Raw genomic sequence first — 13332 nt, forward strand, 5'->3', positions numbered from 1 at the left:
TTTGTATTCACTACAACTCACACTCTAACTCCCGCTGAGCTGCCAGACCACCTGCACACTGCCATTCAGAAACACACACACTCCAATATATACCTCCACTCCCTGTAATATAATGAAATCCAACATTACACAAAGATACCATGACTCATAAATCATACTTGATCTGTAGTTATACCCATGAGACTTAGATTGTGCATTTTCTTTTGTACTACATTGACTCACAACTACTGACAAACACACACACACACACACACACAGGCCACATCAGCCCCCTTATTGAGTTGAGTTGATTAATACGCTTCCTTACACACATTAATAAGCTCTTAACTGCTTTTAGGATTCTTACATTTTAGCCTTGGGTTCATAGTGTGCAATCTCTCAACCTTATCTAATCCCTCTCCTCCAGATCACACGCCACTGGGCCATGTTTAGGGGGATGACGGCGGAGGAGAGAGAGAGAGAGGAGGGATGGAAGGGGAGAGAGTCTGATCGGAGGGGTGCTGATGAGGATAGCGGCGGCGCGGGGGAGGGGCTTAGCACTTTGCCTGATAGAAGTTTGGGAGTTCACTTTACTCTGAATTTTAGCAGTAATCCAGTTAGCTATTTTCTGTCAGCCAAGCGGAGGACTGGCAGGAACAAAAGGCACATTCATGAGCTTAAGAAGCTTCCAAAGAGTTCACCCAAGGCTGGCTGGCTGGGATTAGGCCAGCCGGCCCTGGAAAGAAGAAGGGGGGGGCGGAAAAAAGAGCAAAGGGGACAAAAAACAGAGCTTCGTCTTTCTTTAAGCACCACTTATTTTTATAAATGACTGGAATACTTTTCTCTCTTTCTCCCGTAGTTTTTTAAAAATGCTTTTCCTTTTAGGAACTCACATTGTAGGTTGTGCCGAGAGGGAGGTGGACGGAGAGGCCCTCGCTCCTATGGCATTCGACATCGCGGATAGAGGCTATTCCTTCTGCGTCGTTTCTTCCACGAAATCCAGTGCAACTTCGAGAATGAGCGATCTGTATGATTTGAGATTGGTGGGCATTGAATGCTTTCACTATGACATTTGTGTTTCTTTTTCACAACCCAAACCATATATGGGGCCCCGTCAGTGTGCTCTTTTTTCCACTCAAGGCGCAACCAATTTTTTTTCTTTACCTCTCACTCTTTTTAGAGTTGATGTAAGACCTCCTCCTAAAGGTTGCTCAGAAGAGTTGTTGTTTGTTAGTTTTTTGTTTTGCATGTCATACCTTTAGTTTTTTACTTTGGGTCGTATTGTGGTCTCCGATTGACGGATGTCTCGTCCGTCTCATACTTATCTGATTGTGTGTTTCCTGAAGGAAGGGGCATCCATTATTGAGGTGCTGCCTCTCCATGACCCGTGATTCCCAGCTGCAGCTGTCCACGGGGGCGGCCTGAGATCCTTGTCCTTGTCTGTGTTCAGCAGATAACGTCCCGTTTCCCCGTGTTCACACTGCACGACAACGCACAGGAGCAGTCGCTAACGCACACACACGCTCACACGCCAGAACTCGATTATAAACATTAAGACGCGGACGCACCAGAACACACACCGGTAATCGTATTTGACGTCTTCGCTCTTCGTCACCTTCACCCCTTTGCCCCGTTCTTTGGCCCGCAGGCAATTATACAGACAGGGTTTATTTGACCTTTGCCCCGGTGGTCGTGCCAAGAAGTACGGCTCAGCATATCCAAGGACAGGTAGGGACTTGATTAGCCTCTGAACTCGGTCAGAAGAGAGGTCAACAACCAGGGCTGGAGGGCAGCTCACCTGGTTGCTGCACACAGCAAATTGGCTGGATGCCATCTTTGTATTTCGGTGTGCATCTCTGTGAGTGAGAGAGGAAGGAGCTCTGACCTGTGTGCATGTCGATCTGTCTTCGCGAGCTATGTTCTCATGTTACGGCCACTTTACAAGCACACTGTGGTGTGTGTGTGTGTGTGTGGACATACGTTCAGATGTGTCTCGTTGCGTTTTAATCTAGTGTAACAGTGAATACGTTTTAACTCCTCACAGTTCTTTCAGGGGGGAGCGAGTCTGTTAGAGCGTGTGCTTGTTGGTTCTCCGTGTCGTACACAACATCTGTATGTGTGAACACATACCTTTTGTGTGAGTGTGTTTGCTCAAGGCAGAACCAGTGGAGTGGTCTCAGATCCCTGCTCCCAATCTTCTCGTCAGGTCAACCATCAAACACATCCATCCTGTTTCCCTCGCACCTCCCCACCCACTGAGGTCCCTCTCTCTCCTTCTCTCTCTCTCTGCACACAAACCCATTGTGGATACAGGCTGACCCGAATAACGACACACACACACACACACACACACGGGCACGCGCACTCGCACACACACAGCGCGTCACCTCAGGGTCACTCTGGAACAAACACGGCCTTGTCTGCCTGCCCGCTCTCCTTTGCCTTATGTCAATTAATGGCTCGCAGTAATTTCACCTGACAATCCGGGCGGCGGCGCCGGGCGAGCAGAGATGTCACAGCGATGACCTTTCTGCCCCGCGGCCGCTCTCTTCTAATAAAGAATCTCGCAAACCCACAGCAACTTCCTTTGTACTTTGTTAATGAGTTATTGATTTGAAACAATGCCCAGGCAAATATTGTCAGAGCAGCCTGACCTCCGCGCGGTCACGCCGCTTCATTGTATACAGTCTGAGCCGCGCTAATCTGCACGTGGGATGACATGGGCGCTATAGTTGTTCTCTGGCTCCATCTCCCTCCCTCCGTCTCCCTCTCTTTCTCTTTCCTCATACTGTATATCCGTTCATTGCAAAGTCGAATAACACCTACACATTTCTCTCTCTCGCTCTGCACACACAGCTTCCCCCCCCCTCTTGTTAGTCTCGCACACGTTTTTCACCCCGTTCTCCCACTTCTCTGTCTCTCTCTCTCACATCATTATATTCCCAACTCTCCATAGGTACTATACTTGCTAATTACCCACAATGCTACAGTCATTATTTTCCCATCTCTGCCACTAATTTGCTCCAACCGTTCTTTCCCCCACTCCGGCAGACCCATCAGCTCCCAGACAGCTCCCAGCTAACTTCAGCTCTGTCGGCCTTAAAAGTAAAGAGAGGGAAAAGAGGAGGGGAGACGGAAAAAAGGAAAAGAGACGGCGAAGGAGTCCACGTCCCCGACATTGATTAGAATGCAATTGCAAACAGGTGTTGTTGAGGCCCACTATTTAATTGTGTGCACAGTCATGTACGCAATCACGCACACACACACACACACAAACACACACGGAAACTAACTTAATCTAATAACCTCTCTGCTAACACCAAACATGCAATTATGTACATTGCCTATTTAATATTGAATCATTAGGCCAAAAGAAAACAATCGTGTTTTGATCAGGACTTCTTAAAGAGTGTAATGACCGGGGCTACAGGTGGTTTACCCAGTGTGTGGCCTGCAGGAGAGCACTGCAAGATGGAGAGATTGGGGGGGGGGGGGGGGGGTAAGAGAAAGCTCTGGTGTAATCTGAGTAATTCGGTTTTTTTACTCGTCTCTCCCAGGAAGGAACTCTAAGAGGCTATTGTTCTGTGATAAGTGTGTGTAGTACTTGTAATTGTACACAATCTGACCGCTCGCTATCTCAATTTTTGCAAGATTGAAAGCGGTACCGCCCGAGAAAACGAGTCCGAACCTGATAAAGTTGTGTCGGGATCCCGTGGCGCTGTCCGGACACTTCTGGTGAACAGTGAACAGTGCGAGTGTAAAAAGGAGAATATCTCTTATCCACCGGATTCATCCGGTCCACAATGCTCACATCTCCCAACCTGAAACTCCACTTTCCTCCCAAGTTTTCTGAAGTCTTCTGTGTTTTGGAAGAGGAGGAGGAGAAGCAGAAGGGAGGTGCAGGGAGGTGATAGATAGATAGATAGATAGATATATACTTTATTAATCCCCAAGGGGAAATGTGTCGTCACAGTAGCAGCACCAATAAACTAAACACACAAGAATAAAATATAAAATATAAAAAACAGGGATGAAAGATATAGATGTATACAAGTACAATATATAATACAAAATGAAGTATATATATGTATATAAAATGAAACATATATGTGTATATATACACACACACAAACAAATATAATACAATGACTGCAAAGTATACAAAGTAAAATACAAAATAAAATATATGTATTTATATACACAACATAAATGCATACACAAATATAATACAATACTAATGACTGCAGTGTAAAATTAAATTAAATATAAAAATATTTAATATAGACAGAGTGTGCAAAATGCAAAGTGTGTATGTGTGTAGTGTAAATAAATGAAATGTGTGAAGTGCAGATCAACATGTGCAGAGAGGTCTGAAGTGGTTGTTTGTTTAGAGCGTGTTGATGTTGTCAGATTCATTGCTTCCTGTGTCGGCGTCGGCTTGTGGTTCTCTCCCTCCTTCTCATGACGGTGAACAAACACAGAGCAGCTATTGTCTTGTAAACTTTTGAGCGTCAGCGCGAGTTTGCATCTGTGTGCATGCACGGATTTGTGGTTTTGGGAAAGTAGTGCGAGTTTTTATTTCATAAGTAATGTAGAAAGCGAAATTGAACAGATTCTTGAAGCTAGAGAATTGGAAAGCAAACACATTGAACAAAGGAGTAACAGTTGGAAGCACTTATGACTAAACGTGGGGTGGATAATCACGCTCCGTGTCGTGGAGCAGGTTGTCCAGCTCGCACTTTTAATGGTGACTCAAGCGAAACACGTAATCAGACTCTGCTGATTGGCTCGCAGGAACTTGGCGAAAACCACATTTTGGTGAATCACCACAGTGTGTGTGTCAACTATATATATATATATATATATATATATACTGTGGATACATATAGACACACATACAATACATGCATATATTAACTTTACCTTTTGTCTGAAGGTTAGTCGTCTGAGGTTCTTCCCTCCAGCTTTTCAACGATCTTCAGCTGCAGCCTTTGATCGGGGTTCCTCTGACGTCCTCTTCCAGGGAGGGGGACGACAGCGCTATAATAATAATTATAATAATAATACATTACATGTATACAGCGCTTTTCAAAATACTCAAAGACGCATGGCCTTAAACTTCTTCTTTTTTTGTCACTTAAATTTTTTTTATTCGGTTAGACATATAAACATAAAACAAGTAAAAAAATGTCAGACATAAACATATATATACACACATATACATACACACACACATACATTCAAACATATACATATATAAACACATACAGGACTGTCTCAGAAAATTAGAATATTGTGATAAAGTTCTTTATTTTCTGTAATGCAATTAAAAAAACAAAAATGTCATGCATTCTGGATTCATTACAAATCAACTGAAATATTGCAAGCCTTTTATTCTTTTAATATTGCTGATTATGGCTTACAGCTTAAGAAAACTCAAATATCCTATCTCTAAATATTAGAATATCATGAAAAAGTATACTAGTAGGGTATTAAACAAATCACTTGAATCGTCTAATTAACTCGAAACACCTGGAAACACATTTTCAAATGTTTGATTTTGTTTTGCTGTTATAAATCTTTTTTTACTTGGTCTGAGGAAATATTCAAATTTTATGAGATAGGATTTTAGAGTTTTCTTAAGCTGTAAGCCATAATCAGCAATATTAAAAGAATAAAAGGCTTGCAATATTTCAGTTGATTTGTAATGAATCCAGAATGCATGACATTTTTGTTTTTTTAATTGCATTACAGAAAATAAAGAACTTTATCACAATATTCTAATTTTCTGAGACAGTCCTGTATATACACACATACACACATACATATACATTCAAACATATACATATATACACACATACATATATACACATATACACACACACACACACATACACACACATATATACACATACACATTTACATACCCCCAAAAAACTAAACAAAAACAACAACAACAACAAAAAACAACCACGTTAAACTTCTTGCTAACGTTGCACACGGCACACTCAAAGGAACATGGAGGTCTGGAGATGGACCGGTTGCCTTAGGATCCAGGCGTAGCTGCGACCTCTGACCTCTGACCTCACACGTCTCTTTGAATTAGCGATTGTAATATCCGTCACTCGCCTGCTTGAAATCTAATTAGTTCCTGCAACTTCGAAAAGGTGCCAAATACATTATTCAGACCATTTCTGTGTCGAATATACTCAGATTCAGAAAACTCTTCAGCTTCTATGTTCCAGGTTTATGAATTCCAGGTCCAGAGATGAGAGCTTTCAGTTCGGCACACAGAGATAATATGTCTCTCTCTCTCTCTCTCTCTCTCTCTCTCTCTCTCTCTCTCTCTCTCTCTCTCTCTCTCTCCCTCTCTCTCTCTTCCTCTGTCTCTCTCTCTCCCTCTGTCTCCCTCTCTCTCCCTCTCTCTCTCTCTCCTCTGTCTCTCTCTCTCTCCCTCTGTCTCTCTCTCCCTCTCCCTCCCTCTCTCTCTCCCCCTCTCTCTCTCTCTCTCGTTCTACTCCCTCCAATTGTGTTATTTTTCCTAATAGTTAGCTGTCAGCATAAGGCAACTGTCTGGTCTTGAGACAGACTCGTACGTGGCTTCGCGAGGGGAGCGTATGGATCACCATATATTTGGTAAACACACACACAAATTGCACACACCCTTATACGTCCCTTGACATCACGGCTGAAGGATGTTGGCAACAGGTGTGCAGTTGGGACTCTATTCTGACAGTGCTGGCAGATACACACACACACACACACACATACACAGTGCGAGGAAATAAATAAATAAGCTAAGATACTGTGTGAGAGCTGGTGACAGGAAGCCAGTCTCGCAGGGCGGCGTGCTCCACTGCAGCTAATTAACCCCGGGAAATAATTGCAACAATATGCAAATGCTGTTTGGATAATTCACTCCGCTGCCATGCCAGGTAGTCAGTCACTCCGCTGCCTGACACTGAGGGTGGAGGCGAAGAACGTGTGTTGTTGTTTGTTAGCTCGGGTGATGAAGTCAGGAGCGCGGGGAGCGTAATCTGCCACCATTAAGACATCAACTGTGCAAGAAGCGGCTTTCATTCTTTGTATTGGAAATAGAGAGATATATTTTTTTTAAATGCTCCTCTGTTCTTTATCTTATCACTCATTGACAGGATTTGTCTGCAATCAGTTGATGTCAGCCGGATTATTGAGGAAGTAAATAGCACCCTCACACACACACACACACACACACACACACACACACACACACACACACACACACATTAAGGTGCTATGTACAGAAGCAAACCCTGTCTAATGTCTCCATGTCGGGCATTGTCATTGAAGGGAGGATGGTGAGTCGGACAAGACAGGAGACGGAGGAGGGTGAAGGAGATCAGGTGGCAAAAGCGGGGGAGAAAAAGAAGGTAGAAGAGAGGGAGGGAGGGAGGGAGGCTAATGAAGTGGGCATCACAGATGAAGGATGACATGGCAGAGGAGAGAGGAGGGAGACTTCAAAGGACTTTGATGTCACAGCCTTTCAGACAGACAACTCTGCTTCAGCCAGCATCTCTGCGCATGCAGGATAACACACACACACACACGCACACACACACACACACACACACACACACACACACACACACGCGCGCGGCGAACTGATGGCAGAAGGGCAGGGCGGAGCGGAGTTGCCTGCTCTTGCATCACACTCTGTGAATTGAGGTGGGTGCTGACACTACAACCCCTCATGCTCATCAAGCAGGAAACACAAACACTCTGACAGGTTAATTTACCTCGAGACAAACACAGCAACACAAACACACAGCAACACAAACACACAGCAGCACAAACACACAGCAACACAAACACACAGCAGCACAAACACACAGCAACACAAACACACAGCAACACAAACACACAGCAACACAAACACACAGCAGCACAAACACACAGTAACACAACACATACATAAATACACAGTAGCATAAACACAGTAACATACAATACACAGTAACATAAATATATAGTAGCATAAATATACAGTAATATAAATACATAGTAACATAAATATATAGTAACATAAATATATAGTAACATAAATAGATAGTAGTATAAATACACAGTAACATAAATATATAGTAGTATAAATATAGTAGTATATACAGTAAATAAATAGTAGTAATATAAATAGTAACATAAATATATAGTAATATAAATATAAATATAACATAAATATATAGTAATATAAATATATAGTAATATAAATATAGTAATATAAATATATAGTAATATAAATATATAGTAATATAAATATATAGTAATATAAATATATAGTAAATAAATATATAGTAACATAAATATATAGTATAAATATAGTAATAAAATAGTAACATAAATATACAGTAATATAACATAAATAAACATAGTAACATAAATATAGTAGCACAAATATACAGTAACATAAATACATAGTAACATAAATACACAGTACAAACATAAACATACACAGTAACATAAATACACAGTAACATAATAATATAACACAGTAATAATATAGTACATAAATACACAGTAACATAAATATACAATATAAATATACAGTATAAATATATAGTAATATAAATATATAGTAGTATAAATATATAGTAATATAAATAAATATAGTAACATAAATATATAGTAATATAAATATATAGTAAATACATAGTAATATAAATATATAGTAATATATAAATATAGTAGTAATAGTATAAATATACAGTAATATAAATATATAGTAACATAAATATAGTAATATAAATAATAGTAAAAATATAGTAACATAAATATAGTAACATAAATACATAGTAGTAAATATACATAAATACATAGTAACATAAATACATAGTAACATAAATATACAGTAGCATAAATATACAGTAACATAAACACAGTAGCATAAACATACAGTAGCATAAATACACAGTAGCACAAACACACAGTAACACAAACACACAGTAACACAAACACACAGCAACAACACACAACACACAGCAACACAAACACACAGCAACACAAACACACAGCAGCACAAACACACAGCAACACAAACACACAGCAACACAAACACACAGCAACACAGCAACACAAACACACAGCAACACAAACACACAGCAACACAAACACACAGCAACACAAACACACAGCAGCACGTCGTCAAATCGTGGACGCACACATCCACCCCGGCACAAAGACTACACACAGACACGCAAGAGAAAACATCTCATCCAATCACCAACTACCGTACTTCCTTGAAAGGTAAAGTTTAAACTACACTACCGTTCAAAAGTTTGGGGTCACTTAGAAATGTCTTTATTTTTCAAAGAAAAGCACTGTTTTTTCAATAAAGATAACATTAATCAAAAATACACTCTATACATTGTTAATGTGGTAAATGACTATTCTAGGTGGAAACGTCTGGTTTCTTATGAAATATCTCCAGAGGTGTATAGAGGCCCATTTCCATCAACGATCACTCCAGTGTTCTAATGGTTCATTGTGTTTGATCATCGCCTTAGAAGACTAATGGATGATTAGAAAACCCTTGTGCAATTATGTTAGCACAGCTGAAAACAGTTATGCTGGTGATATAAGCTATACAACTGGCCTTCCTTTGAGCTTGAAGTTTGAAGAACAAAATTACTACTTCAAATATTAATCATTATTTCTAACCTTGTCAATGTCTTGACTATATTTTCTATTCAATTTTCAATTCATTTGATAAATATAAGTGAGTTTTCATGGAAGACACAAAATTGTCTGGATGACCCCAAACTTTTGAACGATAGTGTATACTGTATGTGGCGTTGAAGTAATTATCTTTCTCTGATAATATATTGTTTGACTTTGTGTCCTTTCCCGCATATCCATCAGTATTTGTTTTGGAGTCTCACGCAACAGTTTGACACTCAATTAATAGATGAGCTTCCAATCTCTGTCGGCCATGTGTTTGTTTAGTTGTTTTATTTGTTTGTTTGTTTCCATATATAATGTATGTATTTATATATATATATATACAGGACTGTCTCAGAAAATTAGAATATTGTGATAAAGTTCTTTATTTCCTGTAATGCAATTAAAAAACAAAAATGTCATGCATTCTGGATTCATTACAAATCAACTGAAATATTGCAAGCCTTTTATTCTTTTAATCTTGCTGATTATGGCTTACAGTTTAAGAAAACTCTAAAATCCTATCTCATAAAATTTGAATATTTCCTCAGACCAAGTAAAAAAAAAGATTTATAACAGCAAAACAAAATCAAACATTTGAAAATGTGTTTCCAGGTGTTTCAAGTTAATTAGACGATTCAAGTGATTTGTTTAATACCCTACTAGTATACTTTTTCATGATATTCTAATATTTAGAGATAGGATATTTGAGTTTTCTTAAGCAGTAAACCATAACTTAAAGCTGTAAGCTTTAACTTAAACACACGCCACACGTAACATACACTTTTAACTAAAACACACCACTTGAAGCACACACCCAAACACTTTCACATTACTTGTTGTCTTTCTGTCGTGTTGATTGTTGTTTGTTTGTCATGTCCAAATGTTGCACCTTCCACCAAAAAAAATTCCTCGTTTGTGTAAACATTCCTGGCAATAAAACTGTTTCTGATTCTGATTCTGATTCTGATAATCAGCAATATTAAAAGAATAAAAGGCTTGCAATATTTCAGTTGATTTGTAATGAATCCAGAATGCATGACATTTTTGTTTTTTTAATTGCATTACAGAAAATAAAGAACTTTATCACAATATTCTAATTTTCTGAGACAGTCCTGTATATATATGAATGCTAATTAAAAAGAGTGTGTGTGAATAGCGTGGTTGCATCCAGTATCTAAGGGTCGAGGCTTTTCTATCCGACAAAGCTCCACGTGTGGTGCAGCCTCTTGTGGGAACGTGTTGTTGATTTCTATTGTGGAGCCGACAGTTTGATAGGAAATCAAAGTCTAGAATCAATGTCACAAGTTCATTAATGGATGCCCTTTTCTCGCCTGTACTTTTACTATTGTTCTTTGGAGCCCTGGATAAGCGCCTCCGTCTCTGGTTAATTAAACATGCCTTCTGGTTGTCTGTGCCTAATCCTGTGTGTGTGTGTGTGTGTGTGTGTGTGTGTGTGTGTGTGTGTGTGTGTGTGTGTGTGTGTGTGTGTGTGTGTGTGTGTGTGTGTGTGTGTGTGTGTGTGTGTGTGTGTGTGTATGATCGTGTGCATGCAGATTTTGTTTATGCATGTGTATATCTCCTGTGTATCTCCTCCTTGTTTTTTTTCTTTGACCTTCCCCTAGTGTCTTCCCATTATGCCTTCACTGCTGTATAGACGGGCCATCGATTCAGGAACGGGCCACAAATTAAGATTTAAACGTTACTTCGCCCAGCCTATTGAGTTTTACATTTAGGGCATTTGCAATATGCAAGACTTATTGATCCAGCAAAGTGTGGCTCTTTATAGAATCCCCTCCGGCCACCACCACTTTTTGTTCCTCTTTTTATACCTTTTCTTTTTGGCCGGCCCAGAAGTGCAGGTTGGATTGAGCGAGTTCGACGACAGCTCTTCGGACGCTCCGGTCTCACTCGATGGACACGTATCTTCAAATGTGTTGTAGTTTGCTGACAGCCTTCACGCTCGTACGATTCACATCAGTATTCGTCGTCATGGATATAACATTCGAGTTTTTGTGTTGCAGGAAAACGGCTCCTCGGAGGAACACGTGCTCTACGTGTGGGACCACTTTGTGTCCAGAGCCGCGGCCAAGAATGTTTTCATCGTGGCCCACAGCTACGGAGGGCTGTCTTTCGTTGAGCTGGTGAGTCTTTTAGTTTTCCGCTTATCCTTTCAACCTCCCGCCGACAAAGAGACACACGGAAACAAAATGCACTCCTGTCAGTACAATTACTCTCATGTATGTGTGTGTGTTGGAGAAACTGTATATTCCATATTAACTGTTGTATGAACTCACATTTAAGTTTGCAATGCTACTACTGACGCATACCAACACCCTCGCATGCACAGAAAGATATCAGTTTGCAAAACAACTACTTATTGTCCAACAAACCCATATATGGAAACCAGAAGAGCCTCTTCAACTCGGGGAGACATGGTGGAACAATTACAAATAAATAGCATTTAGTTTAGAAAAAGTACAGCCTCTGTAAATAATCTGGTTCATCCTTATCCTTGGGCACTCTCCACCTCCTCTCCACGTCGAGCACAGAACAGAACAGGAGGAAAACCGGGGGAAGAAGAGGGCCGGATGAAGAAATGTAGTTCTGGCAATGCAACCGCAGTGTTGCTGTTCAACCAGATCTGCAGAGCATGCACCTCTCCCAGCCGTAAGACAGGATAGGTGAAAGGATGGTGGGAGGGAAGTGGATTTGAAGGAATTAATGGCGCACAGGGGAGGGTGAAAGTAAAAGTTTGACCAGCCTCTTGGCTTCATAACGGCACCCTTCAGCTAAATGGGCCTACAGTGTGTTACATGAAGGCTGAGGTCAATGCTTTATTTTCTGCTCTTTGGTTTGCTGTGATATCCTTGTGGGACTCTGCATCACATATTGATTATCACTTTCTCGTCTGTTAGTGTTTTAATGACTAGAGTTACCTATTAATCATAAAGCTTCGGGGGGCAGGTCGCTAACGCCATCATGGGGAGTTATCTACCAGGCCGTGTTTAAGGGGAGGTTTGTTTGTACCCTGTGAGCCTGCTACTTGCTGTTTGACGGTTCATCTAGTTTAAGTCTATTGTGTATACTAGTGACTTATACTGCAGCAAAAACCATCATGTAGTTACCTTTTGGTTTAAAAGGATCACAACTCCCTCTGGCTTTGAGCGCTTGCAAATCATTTTATTAAAAACTAGAACGGGCACTCGGTAGAGCGCATACCTTCGCATATCACAAGATTGGGCATTGAATTATGAACATGTTGGCATTAGTTGCATGCCAATTGGATAAAAATTGACCGCGCTATGGTAAAAAGAAGATGTTGACCTTTTCATGACCTTGACCTCGACCTTTGACCCGATCGATCACAAAATCTAATCAAATGGTCCCCGGATAATAAACAATCATCCCACCCAATGTCATGCGATTCGGTTTAATACTTTTTGAGTTATGCGAGTAACACGCATACAAATAAATAAATAAATACACGGCGATCAAAACATTACCTTCCGCATTTTCAATGCGAAGGTAACAATGTTTTGATCTTAAAATCCTGATACAGTAATGTGCTCCGAACGAAACACAGAGCATGTGTCGTGCCTCCACACGACTCACGAAGAGCCGTGATTGGATTTCAAACTATATTAAATTACGGTGCAT

At 40.4% G+C, this 13332-nt stretch overlaps 1 protein-coding gene across 10 annotated transcripts in view; it reads left to right on the forward strand.

The window, feature by feature from the left end:
* fam172a (family with sequence similarity 172 member A) overlaps positions 1 to 13332 on the forward strand; it is a 230204-nt gene that overhangs the window by 87574 nt on the left and 129298 nt on the right. For all 10 annotated transcript variants that reach the window (XM_056417916.1, XM_056417914.1, XM_056417919.1 and 7 more), the window contains exon 8: positions 11697 to 11816. In XM_056417916.1, the coding sequence (XP_056273891.1) occupies positions 11697 to 11816 (120 nt within the window). The remainder of the gene's footprint in view (positions 1 to 11696; positions 11817 to 13332) is intronic.

Source organism: Pseudoliparis swirei, chromosome 7, assembly GCF_029220125.1.
Source record: "Pseudoliparis swirei isolate HS2019 ecotype Mariana Trench chromosome 7, NWPU_hadal_v1, whole genome shotgun sequence".
NCBI lineage: Eukaryota > Metazoa > Chordata > Actinopteri > Perciformes > Liparidae > Pseudoliparis > Pseudoliparis swirei.